Source organism: Armigeres subalbatus, chromosome 1 (genome assembly GCF_024139115.2).
Source record: "Armigeres subalbatus isolate Guangzhou_Male chromosome 1, GZ_Asu_2, whole genome shotgun sequence".
NCBI classification, from domain to species: Eukaryota; Metazoa; Arthropoda; class Insecta; order Diptera; family Culicidae; genus Armigeres; species Armigeres subalbatus.
Window position 1 is genome coordinate 268,614,824 of NC_085139.1, and position 14,093 is coordinate 268,628,916.

General features: G+C 44.8%; 1 protein-coding gene across 1 annotated transcript in view; it reads left to right on the plus strand.

Annotated features, from left to right (window-relative positions):
• LOC134207303 (neuronal acetylcholine receptor subunit alpha-7-like) overlaps positions 1-14,093 on the plus strand; it is a 213,159-nt gene that overhangs the window by 197,044 nt on the left and 2,022 nt on the right. Inside the window, exons 7-8 of the mRNA XM_062683025.1 lie at positions 13,635-13,744; positions 13,818-13,951. Coding sequence (XP_062539009.1) covers positions 13,635-13,744; positions 13,818-13,951 — 244 coding nt within the window. The remainder of the gene's footprint in view (positions 1-13,634; positions 13,745-13,817; positions 13,952-14,093) is intronic.

The window sequence follows — 14,093 nt, forward strand, 5'->3', positions numbered from 1 at the left end:
TATAAAATGCTGCATGAATCCGCAAGTAGGCTCCGCCAAAGCGACCGTGTGCCGCTCAAAGCGCATAAGCCCAAGTCCTGGTGTTAGGTGGGACGCTAAACAGCCCTGACACGACGGCCCTCCGACGAGACAGGAGGTTTGCGCAGGCCCAATAAGCCGCCTAGAAAACCAATCATTACGAACAATATAAGAGCTAATGCGACTCGATATAATCGGCAAAGACCTAGGCGACGAATACAGGATCACGATTGGAAGCTTGGAACATGGAATTGCAAGTCGCTAGGTTTCGCAGGTTGCGACAGGATGATCTACGATGAATTACATCCCCGCAACTTCGACGTCGTGGCGCTGCAGGAGATTTGCTGGACAGGACAGAAAGTGTGGAAAAGCGGGCATCGAGCGGCAACCTTCTACCAAAGCTGTGGCACCACCAACGAGCTGGGAACCGGCTTCATAGTGCTGGGTAAGATGCGCCAACGCGTGATTGGGTGGCAGCCAATCAACGCAAGGATGTGCAAGCTGAGGATTAAAGGCCGTTTCTTCAACTATATAGCATCATTAACGTGCACTGCCCACACGAAGGGAGACCCGACGACGAGAAAGAAGCGTTCTATACACAGCTGGAGCAGACATACGATGAATGCCCACTGCGGGACGTCAAAATCGTCATCGGTAACATGAACGCTCAGGTAGGAAGAGAGGAAATGTATAGACCGGCCATCGGACCGGATAGTCTGCATACCGTATCGAATGACAACGACCAACGATGCATTAACTTTCCAGCCTCCCGCGGAATAGTAGTCCAAAGCACTTACTTCCCTCGCAAAAATATCCACAAGGCCACATGGAAATCACCTAATCCAGTAACGGAAAACCAAATCGGCCACGTTATAATTGACGGTAAATTCTTCTCCGACATCACGAACGTCCGCACTTACCGCAGTGCGAATATTGAAACCTCGTTGCAGTATATCTGCGCTCAAAACTCTCGACGGTGATCAACACGCGTCGGAGTCATCCGCCGCGGCTAAACATTGGGCGGCTACAAGACAGTAGACTAGCCCATGACTATGCGCAATAGCTGAAAAAGGCACTCCCAACGGAAGAGCAGCTAGGTGCAGCTTCTCTGGAAGATGGCTGGAGAGATATTTGATTAGCCATTGGAAGCACCGTAACCGCTGCACTAGGCACGGTGCCCCCGGATCAAAGAAACGACTGGTATGATGGCGAATGTGAGAAGTAAGTGGAAGAGAAGAATGTAGCATGTACGAGATTGCTGCACCGCACGAGGGCGAAAGAGGCACGATACAAACGGGCGCGGAACAGACAAAACTCGATTTTTCGGAGGAAAAGCAACTGCACCGCGCTAATAACGCATGAAAGTTCTATGAGAAGTTAAACCGTTCACGTAAGGGCCACGTGCCACAGCCCGATGTATGTAAGGACATAAACATAAGCGACACAAGCGTGAGGTGATCCAAAGGTGGCGGCAGCACTAGGAAGAGCACATGAATGGCGATATGGCAGACAACGGTGGCGGTATGGTGACGAACCTAGGAGCACGCGCGCAGGACATGCGACTTCCGGCTCCGAATCTCCAGGAAATCCAGGAGGAGATCAGCCGGCTGAAAACAACAAAGCCGTGCGGTTGACCAGCTACCAGTCGAGAGCTATTAAAACACGCTGGTGAGGGACTGGCTAGAGCGCTGCACTGGATGATTACCACGGTTTGGGAGGATAAGGTACTGCCGCTAGAGTGGAAGGAAGATGTCGCGTGTCATATCAATAAAAAAGAGGCGATAAGCTGGATTGTAGCAACTACCGCGCAATCACACTGCTGAACGCCACCTACAAGGCACTTTCCTAAATTTTATGCCGCCGACTAACCCCAATAGCAAGAGAGCTCGTGGGGCAGTACCAGGTGGGTTTTCTGGGTGAACGCTCTACCACAGACAGACCTGGTGTTCGCCATACGTCAGGTATTGCAGAAATGCCGCGAATAGAACGTGCCCACACATCATCTATTTATCGACTTCAAAGCCGCATATGTTACAATCGATCGGGACCAGCTATGGCAGCTGATGCACGAACACGGATTTCCGAATAAACTGACACGATTGATCAAAGCGACGATGGATCGGGTGATGTCCGTAGTTCGAGTTTCTGGGCCATTCTCGAGTCCCTTCGAAACCCGCAGAGGGTTACGGCAAGGTGATAGTCTTTCGTGTCTGCTATTCAACATCGCTTTGGAGGAGTTATACGAACAACAGAGATTGACACGAGTGGTGCGATTTTCACGAAGTCCGTCCAGTTATTTGGTTTCGCCGACGACATTGATATCATGGCACGTCACTTTGAGAGGATGGAGGAAGCCTACATCAGACTGAAAAGCGAAGCTAAACGGATTGGACTAGTCATCAACACGTCGAAGACGAAGTACATGATAGGAAGAGGCTCAAGAGAGGTCAATGTAAGCCACCCACCACGAGTTTCTATCGGTGGTGACGAAATCGAGGTGGTAGAAGAATTCGTGTACTTGGGCTCACTGGTGACCGCCGATAACGATACCAGCAGAGAAATTCGGAGACGCATAGTGACTGGAAATAGTACGTACTTTGGACTCCACAAATCGCTCCGATCGAATAGAGTTCGCCGTTGTACCAAACTGACTATCTACAAAACGCTTATAAGACTGGTAGTTCTCTACGGACACGAGACCTGGACGATGCTCGTGGAGTACTGACGCGCACAGGGAGTTTTCGAAAGGAAAGTGCTTCGTAGACGGTACATGGAAGAGGCGAATGAACCACGACTTGCATCAGCTGTTGGGAGAACCATCCATCGTTCACATCGCGAAAATCGGAAGACTGCGGTGGGCCGGGCACGTAGCCAGAATGTCGGATAATGGTTCTCGACAACGATCCGACAGGCACAAGAAGGCGAGGTGCGCAGCGAGCAAGGCGGATCGATCAGGTGTAGGATGATTTGCGGACCCACCGCAGACTGCGTGGTTGGCGATGTGCAGCCATGGACCAAGCTGAATGGAAAGACTTCTATGTATTCCACAGGCCATTCCGGCCTTAGTCTGGTAATAAAATAAAAACCTACACACTGATGTCCCGGGACCCCAACATACGCCAGTTTTTCAATTAAGCTTTTCTTCTCAAAATATTAATCCTGTGGTGTCAGGTCATTTGGCCGAATGCAGTTCAGAAAAGCTAAAAAATAAAAAAAATTCTTCCTTCTTTCTTCTTCCTTCTTCTTCTTCTTCTTCTTCTTCTTCTTCCATATCTTAAAGCATCTATTTTGCTAGCAGCATTGACTTAATGATTAATCTTTGTTCCTGCTGAGGAAGAATATTAGTGTGAAGCTGATATATCAGCCAGTGGAGATATATCAGCTTCCACACTGATATTCTTCCTCCTCTTCATACGGGAGCTATGGCAGAAGGAAGGTCGTGATATGTGCCATCACAAATATTGCCCTCCGCTCGCTTTCAAATCGACTTCTATAAAAACATTCTTCATGCCTGCCGTATCCTAACGGAACTACCAATTCTATACTTTCGCCTCTAATTCTATCATGAACATGTACGTCCAAGTTTGGAAGATGATATTAGCATTTCCATATCATTGTAAATCGTTTAACTTCACGTAGAAGTAACACACACGAAATCATTAATTTAGAGCATTGAATTGTTAAATAGCATTGTTTATACATCTTACTTTTTTTTTTTGTTAAATATCTTGGCTGTGCATATGCACAGCACATGTTTCAAAATGGGCAAATTAATATGAAATTTGTGAAAAAGAATCCACGTGTCTTGAAGGGACTTGAACCCTCAACCTCCTACTCTCTAGATAGGCGTGATAACCCCTGTACAGTAAGACCACTTAAAGGTCACGTTTGCGGAAAAGCCATCAGAATCCGAGTACCAACCTCCACCGCGGTTAGCTCTCTTTTTGCAAATTGAATATCTTTCGGATGCTTGATTTGTCCAATCTCCACATGTGCTTTACTATTGTATACCCACAGCCAAGCCATCTTACTTGTTCGCCATTTTGATTAAAACATGGTTTAATTTCAAAACATTGAATGTTTAAGTAGCGGATGTTTATTATTATAAATACAATCATGAAAAAACTATATTAAAATACATTAATCGTGTTTATAATAAGAAATTTAATAGAAAAAAATTCGCTGTACACTCAATTTTGTCACATCTAATAGGCGTATTTTGAGATTATTTTCAAATAAATGAACTTTAGAGAAAAAATTTCAACCATTTTATGTACGCATACATTGAAGGAATGGATTAATATTGAAATGCATTAAAAACAACCGAGCCAACAATGAAGTTTTCTTTGGAATTTTCGAATATATTCATCTAATCCATGCTGTACGCTCAATTTTGAGAGTGACTGTATATCGCACAAGCTTTTTCTTCCTCCCGTGTATGTCAATTAGTTTATATCAAATCTGGCAACTAGAACAAAAGTGCGCTCAAGAAGAAACCGGAATGGAAGTTGTTCGGGATTAAATCCGTGTGTCCCCGGGGGGACACGACAGTTTTGGCGACGAGGATGGCGCTGAATGCAAATCCGCAGGACCCTGCTCTCGCAAATGCTGGTGTTGCGGGAATTGCTGCTGCTGCTGCTGGGGCTCGTGCTCCGCCTCCCAATTTTTTGACGTAGAACTACGTCTTTCGGTAAGATAGAGGAGCCATTCCAAAGTTTCAAATTTGGGACCGTTAAGGAAAGAGGTCAGGAAGTAAGAGCCAATAACTCAGCCATTTTTCAACGGATTCTGGAGGTTTTCATATGAATCGATCAATTAACTCTCTAACATTTCAAGCAACTTTTTTTTTAATCTTTCGTTTATTTGGAAGGCTCATTTGCCGTGAAGCGTTACGGAGCCGAAATCAAGTTTAACAATACATTTCTTGATTCTTATACATAGTGTTAGTTTTGGGGAACCGAAAGACTCGCGGTTTAGTCGAGGTTAAGGAATACAATAATACAGTAGGAAAGGAAAGGATTTTAGGGTGTTTAAGTAATTACGATGCTGATGTTCACAAAGTTGACATTCCTCGCATTTTCATCTGTAACAGGACAAACAAACTTTTTTGAGAGACAACGACGAGAGGAAGACATACGGAAGGGATCAACGACAGACATGGAAATGTACAACAAGAGGAAGACATTCGATATGGGGTACGACAGACAAGGGAATGGGCAGACAGTGATTACAGTTTTACATCAGCAACTTTCAAAAATTGGTGGACCAGGGACATGTACTCTAGATCAAGGCCCGACAACACTTCCCTAATAGGCTTTGGTTGTTTTCCTCGGACCCGGAGATGTTCAGTTAGCGCAGATCTGGGGCCACGATGCTCCTCGCACGCCCACACGACATGATCGATGTCCTGATAATCCTCGCCGCAAACACAGAGATTTCCTTCCGAGAGCCCCACTCTGAAAAGATGTGCATTTAGAGTGTAGTGATTGGACATTAGACGACACATGGTTCGAATGAAGTCTCGTCCCATATTCAATTTTTGAACCATGGACGCTTCGACACCTGCGGGCGAATTGAATACAGCCATCTACCCAACTCCCCATTTGTCCATTTCTGTTGCCAGCTGTTCAAGGTTTCCTGACGAACTAATGTGAAAATTCATCGAAGGTGATTTTCCGATCGTAAATATCACCTTCCATAGCGCCCACCTTAGCCAAAGAGTCCGCTTTCTCATTTCCCGGGATCGAGCAATGAGAAGGGACCCAAGCCATGGTGATTGTGTAAGACCGTTGTGATAAGGCACTCAAAGGCACGCAAAGGCACGGTTTCATTGACCGAACAGCCTCCAAGGAACTTAGACTGTCGGTGAAGATGAAAAAGTGGTCAGGAGGTAGGGATACGAGTTGCTCGAGTGAATAGTGTATAGCTGCTAGCTCAGCAGTATACACGAGACAAGGCTTTTTGAGCTTAAAATAGGCGCTATGAAAAACGTTGAAAACACCGAAACCAGTGGAGTCATCCATTTTTGACCCGTCTGTAAAAGAGCTTCTCTCCTCACTGGCGTGCCCGCATTTGCTTGCAAATATAGAGGTATGACCTCCGCACACAGAAAGTCTGGTATTCCATGAACCTCCTGCTTCATGGACAGATCAAAAGTAACAGAGGAACTGTAAGAGTCTAAGAAGTTAGCACGATTGGTGTCAACCGAAGATGGGCTTACCTCCAGCGTTATGTACCAGTGGTAAATACTCATGAATCACAGCGGATGAGGAACCGGAGCGATAATTCCGCGAAACGATCTGTTAGTGGCGGTACTCCCGCAAGTACTTCCAAGCTCATCGTATGTGTCGAATTCATACATCCTAACGCGATGCGGAGACAGCGGTACTGAATCCGTTGAAGCTTCAGCTTCAGTTTTAGCCGCGGACTGGAAGCAGAAACTACCGGCTTATGTTTTTTTGAAAAGACAACCATCTCAGTTTTCTCCGGAGAGAATTCGATACCCAGCTTCGTAGCCCAAGTGGACAAATTGTCCAAAGTATCTTGCTATGGTCCTTGCAGATCAGCTGTGGTTGGCCCCGAAACGGATACAACACAATCATCTGCAAGCTGCCTTAACGAGCAATTTGGCATGAGACATTCATCAATGTCTCTGATGTAAAAAATGTAAAGAAGGGGGCTTAAACATGAGCCCTGGGGGAGACCCATGTAGCTAATTCGTGAAGTTGTCGAGTCACCATGAGAAAAACACACACGCTTCTCTGACAACAAATTGTACAAATAATTGTTTAAAATTGGTGAAAGTCCACACGAGTGGAGCTTGTCGGATAAGACTTCAACGCAAATCAAAAGCCCCCTTAATGTCCAAAAAAACTGAGCCTATTTGCTCTTTCTTAGCGAAAGTAAGCTGAATTTCTGAAGAAAGCAACGCATGACAGTAGTTCGTTCCCTTGCCCCTGCGGAAACCAAATTGTGTATCTGACAAAAAACTATTCGATTCAACCCATTTGTCTAGCCGGAAGAGAATCATCTTCTCCAACAACTTTCGAAGACATTACAGCATCGCGTTGGGGCGATACGAGTTATAATCCGACGCGAGTTTTCCGGGCTTCTGGATGGCTATCGCCCTCATTTGCCTCCAATCATCCGGAACACTCCAGAAACTGGCTGAACAGGCTCAATAAGCGCCTCTTCACGACGTCTGGGAGGTTTTTAAGCAAATTGAAGCTGATTCTATCCATCCCTGGAGCGGAATTGTTACATGAAAGGAGAGCAAGCGAGTATTCAATCATCGAAAAGGGGCGATCCATGTCATCCCTGTCAGCAAAAGGATCACGTAGCTCATGTTTCACCGACACCGAATCCGGACAAACTTTCATTGCGAAGTCAAGTATCCACCGCGACGGGCTTTCACGATCTTCATTTACGGACGACGCGTTGCGCATTCTTCTCCCGACGATCCACAGAGTTTTCATTGAAGTCTCGCGCGATAAACCTTCAACAAAAGTGCGCCAATATCCACGTTTCTTCACTTTGACCAGTTTCTTGAACTGGATCTCGAGAGCGATGTACCGTTTGTGAAGAACGATCGAACCGTGTTTCCGAAATTCTTTGAACGCGGCGGATTTCTTGCGATAAAATTGTGTACACACGACATCCCACCACGAACTGGTTGGTGTCCGACGAACCGAAGCTCCTGACACTGGCCGTCTTTGTGCCTGAAGAGCACTGTCAAGGATCAACTGGGATAGAAACTCGTACTCTTCTCGCGGTGGAAGTGCTTCTATCGACATTACGCCATCAATGATGGCCTCCGCATATGTGCCCCAATCGATGTGCTTCGTGAGGTCATATGAGAGGTCGATAGAAACAGATTGATTACGTCCATTGGAAATCGAGACTTCGATCGGCAAATGATCACTACCATGGGGATCTTGGACCACCTTCCAAGTACAGTCCAACGGCTATCTCTTGCTGGAGGAGCCACTCGTGTAACTTCTCCTGTATTCAAAATTGACATATTGAAGTCGTCGCAGAGGTCGTATATCATTGTTGAACGGTTGTCGTCGTACAGTTCCCCCCAGCCTGTTCCGTGGGAGTTAAAATCTCCCAAGAGCAACCGTGGCTCGGGCATAACCGAGCAGATATGCGAGAGATCTCTACGAGATATCGCGGTGTTTGGAGGAAGATATATCGAGGCGATACTGAGGTCTTTTCCTCGAACAGTCACCTGACATGCGACAGCTTCGGTGCCAGACATCGGCGCAAGATCGACTCTATAGAAGGAGTGCTGTTTTTTGATCCCTAAAAGCACCCCTCCATATCGATTTGCCCGATCGCGGCGGATTATGTTGAAATCAGGAAAATGAAGGTTCACATCTGGTGTTAGCCATGTTTCACATAAAGCAAAAGCATCGCATTGTAATTTGTTAACTAAAAATTTAAAAATATCTAATTTTGGAAGAATACTTCGACAGTTCCACTGTAGAATCGAAATCATGTTACCAGTTAGTCAATAAGCTAAGATAGCCATCGAAGGATACAAATGACTCGAGGAGGGGCATTTTCGAAGCCAGCTGCTTCAGGAGAGGAGTCAGAATAGGAAGAACAGTCGGAAGCATCAAAGAAGTTGAGGATGAGCTCCACGATGCCAGAAAGTGTGAACATTGGAGCGCTCGGGAGTTCTTCTGCTCGCTCTGTATGCTCTCTTTCTGGCTGAGAAATCGCAAAAAATGGGGCATCTGGGATTTTAGATGTTCCCGGAAGCGGTGGAAACTCTCGATCATCCCGATGTGAAACCACAAAAGTTGAACGTTTTTGAGTATTTCCCCCCGCTTTGAATTTGACCATGTTGGATTGGGGCTCACTTTGAGGCTGTTTTCTAGGCTTTTTCGAGGGTTTTCCTCGTTGAGCCATTGAAAACAAAGGGAACCCCATTTCCAACCTCGGAGTCGGAGCTACCTTGATCGTCCAAAGGAAGAGACGAGTAGATGGTGTCAGAAACGAGTGGAGAAGCGGCCTTCCTCAACATTTCGGCGTAACTTTGCCGAGAACGCTGCTGAAGAGACCGTTTCTGGTGGATTCGCTGCTGTATGTACGTTGGGCAAGCTTCAAGAGCATGTGGAGGGCATTCGTTACAATAGACACATTTCGGTGCCGTCTTGCACGCGCCCTCCACATGCTGCACGCCCTCCACATGCTGCACGCATGATGCACAGCGAGGTTTATTGCAGCAGTACTGAGCGGTGTGGCCCAGCTGCTTGCAATTAACACAGTTCATCACCTTCGGTACATACAGCCGAAGAGGTAGACGAAGTTTGCCAATCACTATGTAGTCAGGCAGTGCGGACCCGGAAAAGGTGACGCAGAAAGAGTCGGACGGGGAATAAATCCGCTTCTCTCCCTCCTGCGACACCGAATACATTTGTTTGCAATCCAGTATCGTAACAGGAGGCAAAGAAACGTTCTTGAAACGACCGAAACCTTGTTTCAAATCGTCGCATGTCATACTTCCCTTCGTCACCACCCCCGCGATCTCACACACTGCTAACGATAAATACACCTTATATTCGAGGGTGAAAAGCTCACAGGTGGCAATCTCGTTGGCCTGTTTGCGATCACTGACCGTGACACGGAGTTTACTGGACCCAACCATGTCAATGGTCGTGACAGACGAAAATCGCTTTTCCAGATCTTTGCTGATCTGGCTGATATTCAAACGTTTGCCTTTGGGTCGAAAGAAAACAACATACGGCCCCCTAGAGTCGTGAAGGTAGACCTTGGGACGGGGCTCGTAGAGGAAATTTTAGCGTTGCTGGTTTCCATTTCGTTTTGGTTTGGAACACCCGAATGCAACGAAACATCTGACATGGAATACGAAGTACCCCGTCAACTTCGCCTTCGCGCATTGCGGACACGAAATGCGCCGCTGCAGCGAGGCACAATCTATTTTAAAACTAAACAATTATCACAAGGACAGAAAAAAAACACTCAAACACAAATTTATGAGAGGGGAAAAGGGGAACACAAATTAATGAGTTAAAGAAAAAGGAAAAAAACTATTCCAATAAGATGGAGAAGAGAGGGGAACAACGAGAGGGAGCTCAAGTAAATACTTGCGTTCACACTGCTGTGTCGCCGGCTAACGGTTCTGGCAGCACACAGTGGCTGGATGGACAATCGCCGGGGCGGTGGTGCGGTCGAAGCGAACCACGCTGTTGTTGGTGTTCTTGCCGCAGACAACACTGCAACTGGGTGGATGGATGGTGGCAGGACGGCAGCGTCTGTGTTGGTGGAGACGCACGATGGATGATGACTGTCGGCGTGGGGCGATGATTCCTGCGCCTGCGATGGACGCCGAAGAAACTGCAAAACTTTGCGTTGTCTTGCAAAAGCAACGAAATGGCTACTTAACTGCTTCAGCTAAGCACCACTTCCACTCAAGCACTATGCTTCAAAACACTTTCGGAAAAAAACCTCTACCTGTACTTCAGGAAAAAAAACAAAAGAGAAGCAGACCGTACGCGGACTTACAACCGTCTCGCTCGGATGCTCGACGTGGAATGATTTCAAGCAACTATTGTAAACAATTGTTTCAAATCATTTAAGTATTGAAAATCCAATTTCGACAGGGAGTGTTCAAATTTCACCTTTACAGTAAAATCCGCTCCGTAATGAACATGCACAAAATAATTAAATTTCGCATCCACTATCGAACGATAAGCAATTCTGCGTTCAATTTGCGGTCGTGTCTTTTATACACCCTTCTATTTTTTTCAAACAGAGGCGAATATCTGCCAGAGGGTGGCTAAAGCCTCTTAAAAGCCTCTTGAAAGGCGGTGCGGAAATCGCGGGTGCCATTGCCAAGCATGAGGTGAACGTTTTACAGAAACCACAAGGTAAGCCTATAGGCATAAGAACGTGGAACAGTCTTCGCAATCATCAAGCCGCAAAGCAGATGGATTGCACTGCTATCGATGCGGGGGTACAACTCACCTTGCAAAAAAGTGTGAACACCTCAACACGGTTTGCACATACTGCGGAGTTAGACGACATTTGGAGAGGGGGAAGAAACCGGATTCAGCATCATCCAGTGGAAAGTCGAGATCCGCGAAGATACACCACATCGAGGAGAAAAGGGAAGAAGGCACTGTTGATAACATTACAGTTGAAGAAATATGCATGGCTGCCGCGCGCATACCAAGAATGATAATATTATGAAAATAAGATAAACCTCCGATCTGTTTTCACAGTGTTCTAGTACTAATCATCCCATTTCAGGAATCCATTCGATCAAAATATTCTATCGGCGCAAACTTAAGAAAATTAGGTTTAAGTTTTTACATGGGTTAGACGTAAAGGTTAAGATGAGAAGAAAATTATCCAACTTCAAATCAGCATAAATAAAATCTAGGCAGTACTCCACAATTGCTCTTCAAAGTACGTGGACATATGTTGTTCCTCAAACAAACGAAAAAATTTCATACATTCCTGAACCAAATTTTTTTTTCGTATTTTTTGCCAGAATACGTATTTTTGGACGAGGATTCAGAATACATATATAAAAATCTCATTTTGGCCAAAAATGTTACATATGCAGTTTCTCAAATAAACGGTTCAAATGTTTTTTTAGGTTTTACCTCAGATGAAACTTCATATCGGTTTGAAGATAGCGGAGATATTCCGGAATTCCGAGGTTGGTGGAAAATACGTTTATTCCACTCATGCTTTTCATTATTCAAGACGTAAGCTTTGAATATTGTTTATGCCTTCTTCAAGAACTAGTACTAGTTCAATGCGGGCTATATGTCGATAGTCCGCAAGGAATTCTCAGATATATGGTCGTTTCCGTGGATTAACCCTTAAAGGCGCAAGGCGATTTTGTTAGAAATCGTTGAAAATATTTTTTACGAAATCATTACACATAAATCGTATTTTCAGTTTGTTGTTTTAAAACAACATTGCGCATTTAAGTGTTAAGAGAATAGAACGAATTAATAATCGAAATCTGGAAAGTCGTTGTTCAAGACGATGATTATAGAGATTTTCAGAATCTTAATGTGGACTGACTTTCTTAGAACATGTTGGGGGAATTGGTTAGTTTTGGAATCAATCGTAACCATGCAAATATGGATTGGGTATCGTATTTTTGATTTAGTTTAAGGGGCGAGTCAGAGTAAACGCGACGAGCGATGCCACACGCGACAGTGCAATTTGACAGCTCATTGATAATGCTTGTTATTCTTTTATGTGAGCCGCGTCACATCGCATTTACTTTGGCTTGCCCTAAGACGATGACTACGTAGAGATTTTCTAGACCGTGAGATTCAATAGCCACTCTGTAACAGGTATTCGGTGCTCCGGAATTGTGACAATTGATTCAGGGAATATGACCAGATTGCTAGATAACGAACGAAATTATGTTAGTATGGCTATCAAACTTCATAGTTATGCAAATCGATTACTATTTAGACATTTTCAAGATAATAATTATATCTGACTATCCATTAGTTGATTCCGGATTCGACAAGAATGCATTTTATGTTTTTTGAACACAAGTTGCATTCACAACAGAAATATTATGACCGTTGTTGCTTATATTTTTTTCATTTGGTAAGCAAATTTGGCAATTACTGATTTCACATTTCTATGGCACCTGGCAACTGATAAAGATTAGTCAGTGAGTCTTACAGTCCTGAAAATCTAATCAAAACCAGAGCAAGAGGTAATAACATACATACACTCAAAAAACAAATCTGACAATTATTGTATGAAATCTGGGCATATACAATTCTGTAAGCTTTTTATACAAATATTGTATTAAAATAATACAAATCTGTATTATTTTTGTGGCGTTTATATTATATTTGTATGAAAAGTTTACAGAATTGTATATGCCCAATTATTATACAGTAAGGTTCTTATGCAGAACTGTATTAAAATCTGCCATCTCCTGGTTGGGATTTGTATACAAATATCATATCTTGATATTAATAAATGATACTCATCATAGATAAGTTACAATGACTGTGACACAACTTTATTAATTTATATGAAAGTTGCTGTGACCAAATCGGTCTGAATTGTGTTGATAGGATGATAAATTTTTACTCGGGTTCACTGTGTAACCCTGGAAGACGGTTTATATGGCTTTTGACAGTGCAGCTAGCCACATGCAACTCGGGATGCACTCGGTGTGTGCGAGCGACGGAAGCTTTTCCGCCGTCAAGTTGTTTGCTTTTCCGGAGTCGTAACCCATACTTGCCCGGGCAAGTCCGCAGCGCAACCGACCGCCCGTCTGTCCGTCCCCACAGAAGTCACATGCAACAGGTTGAATTTGAAATATTATATTAAATTACAGGAATCCATTTCGTGCTTCCTTATCGCGGAGAGTGGCGCTCACCGGGGTACTGATGGAACCGGTGTGTAACGACTACTAACGGTTATGAGAAAGGGAAGTCTGGTCCTAGCATTACAGCCACGTCTTCTGGCGCACTTACTGTGTGCTAAATTGATTGAATTTCGCTCGTCTGTTGTCTGTTTTGTTGTGCCCCGCCGCCACAGTCCGTGTGAGTGATGGAATTTTGATCGATCCGTTGTATTTCTTCTTTCCGCAGGAACCTATTTCAATTGCATCATGTTCATGGTGGCCTCCTCGGTGGTGTCTACCATTCTGATCCTGAACTACCACCATCGGAACGCCGATACGCACGTCATGTCCGACTGGGTGGGTGTCAGTCCAATTGTGGCAGCAGCTGGTGCAACAATTAGATGTTTTGACGATTCTTTTCTTCCTACAGATCCGAGTGGTGTTCCTTAGCTGGTTGCCGTGCATTCTGCGGATGACTAGACCGGGTGAGCCGTTTCCGCATCCCTGTAGGCAATCGGTGGACGAGAAGAACAAGCAACTGCAGGAAGTGGAGATGCGAGAAAGGTTTGTACAATCGGTGCTCTGTAACGAATTGAAATTTAATATCATGGGCTAATAATGAAGCGGTCAAGCAAGAATATTTTAGTTTTGGCGATTGATTATTTAAATGATATGTTGGAGTTCTCCGGCCTTTTCAGTCTTGAAT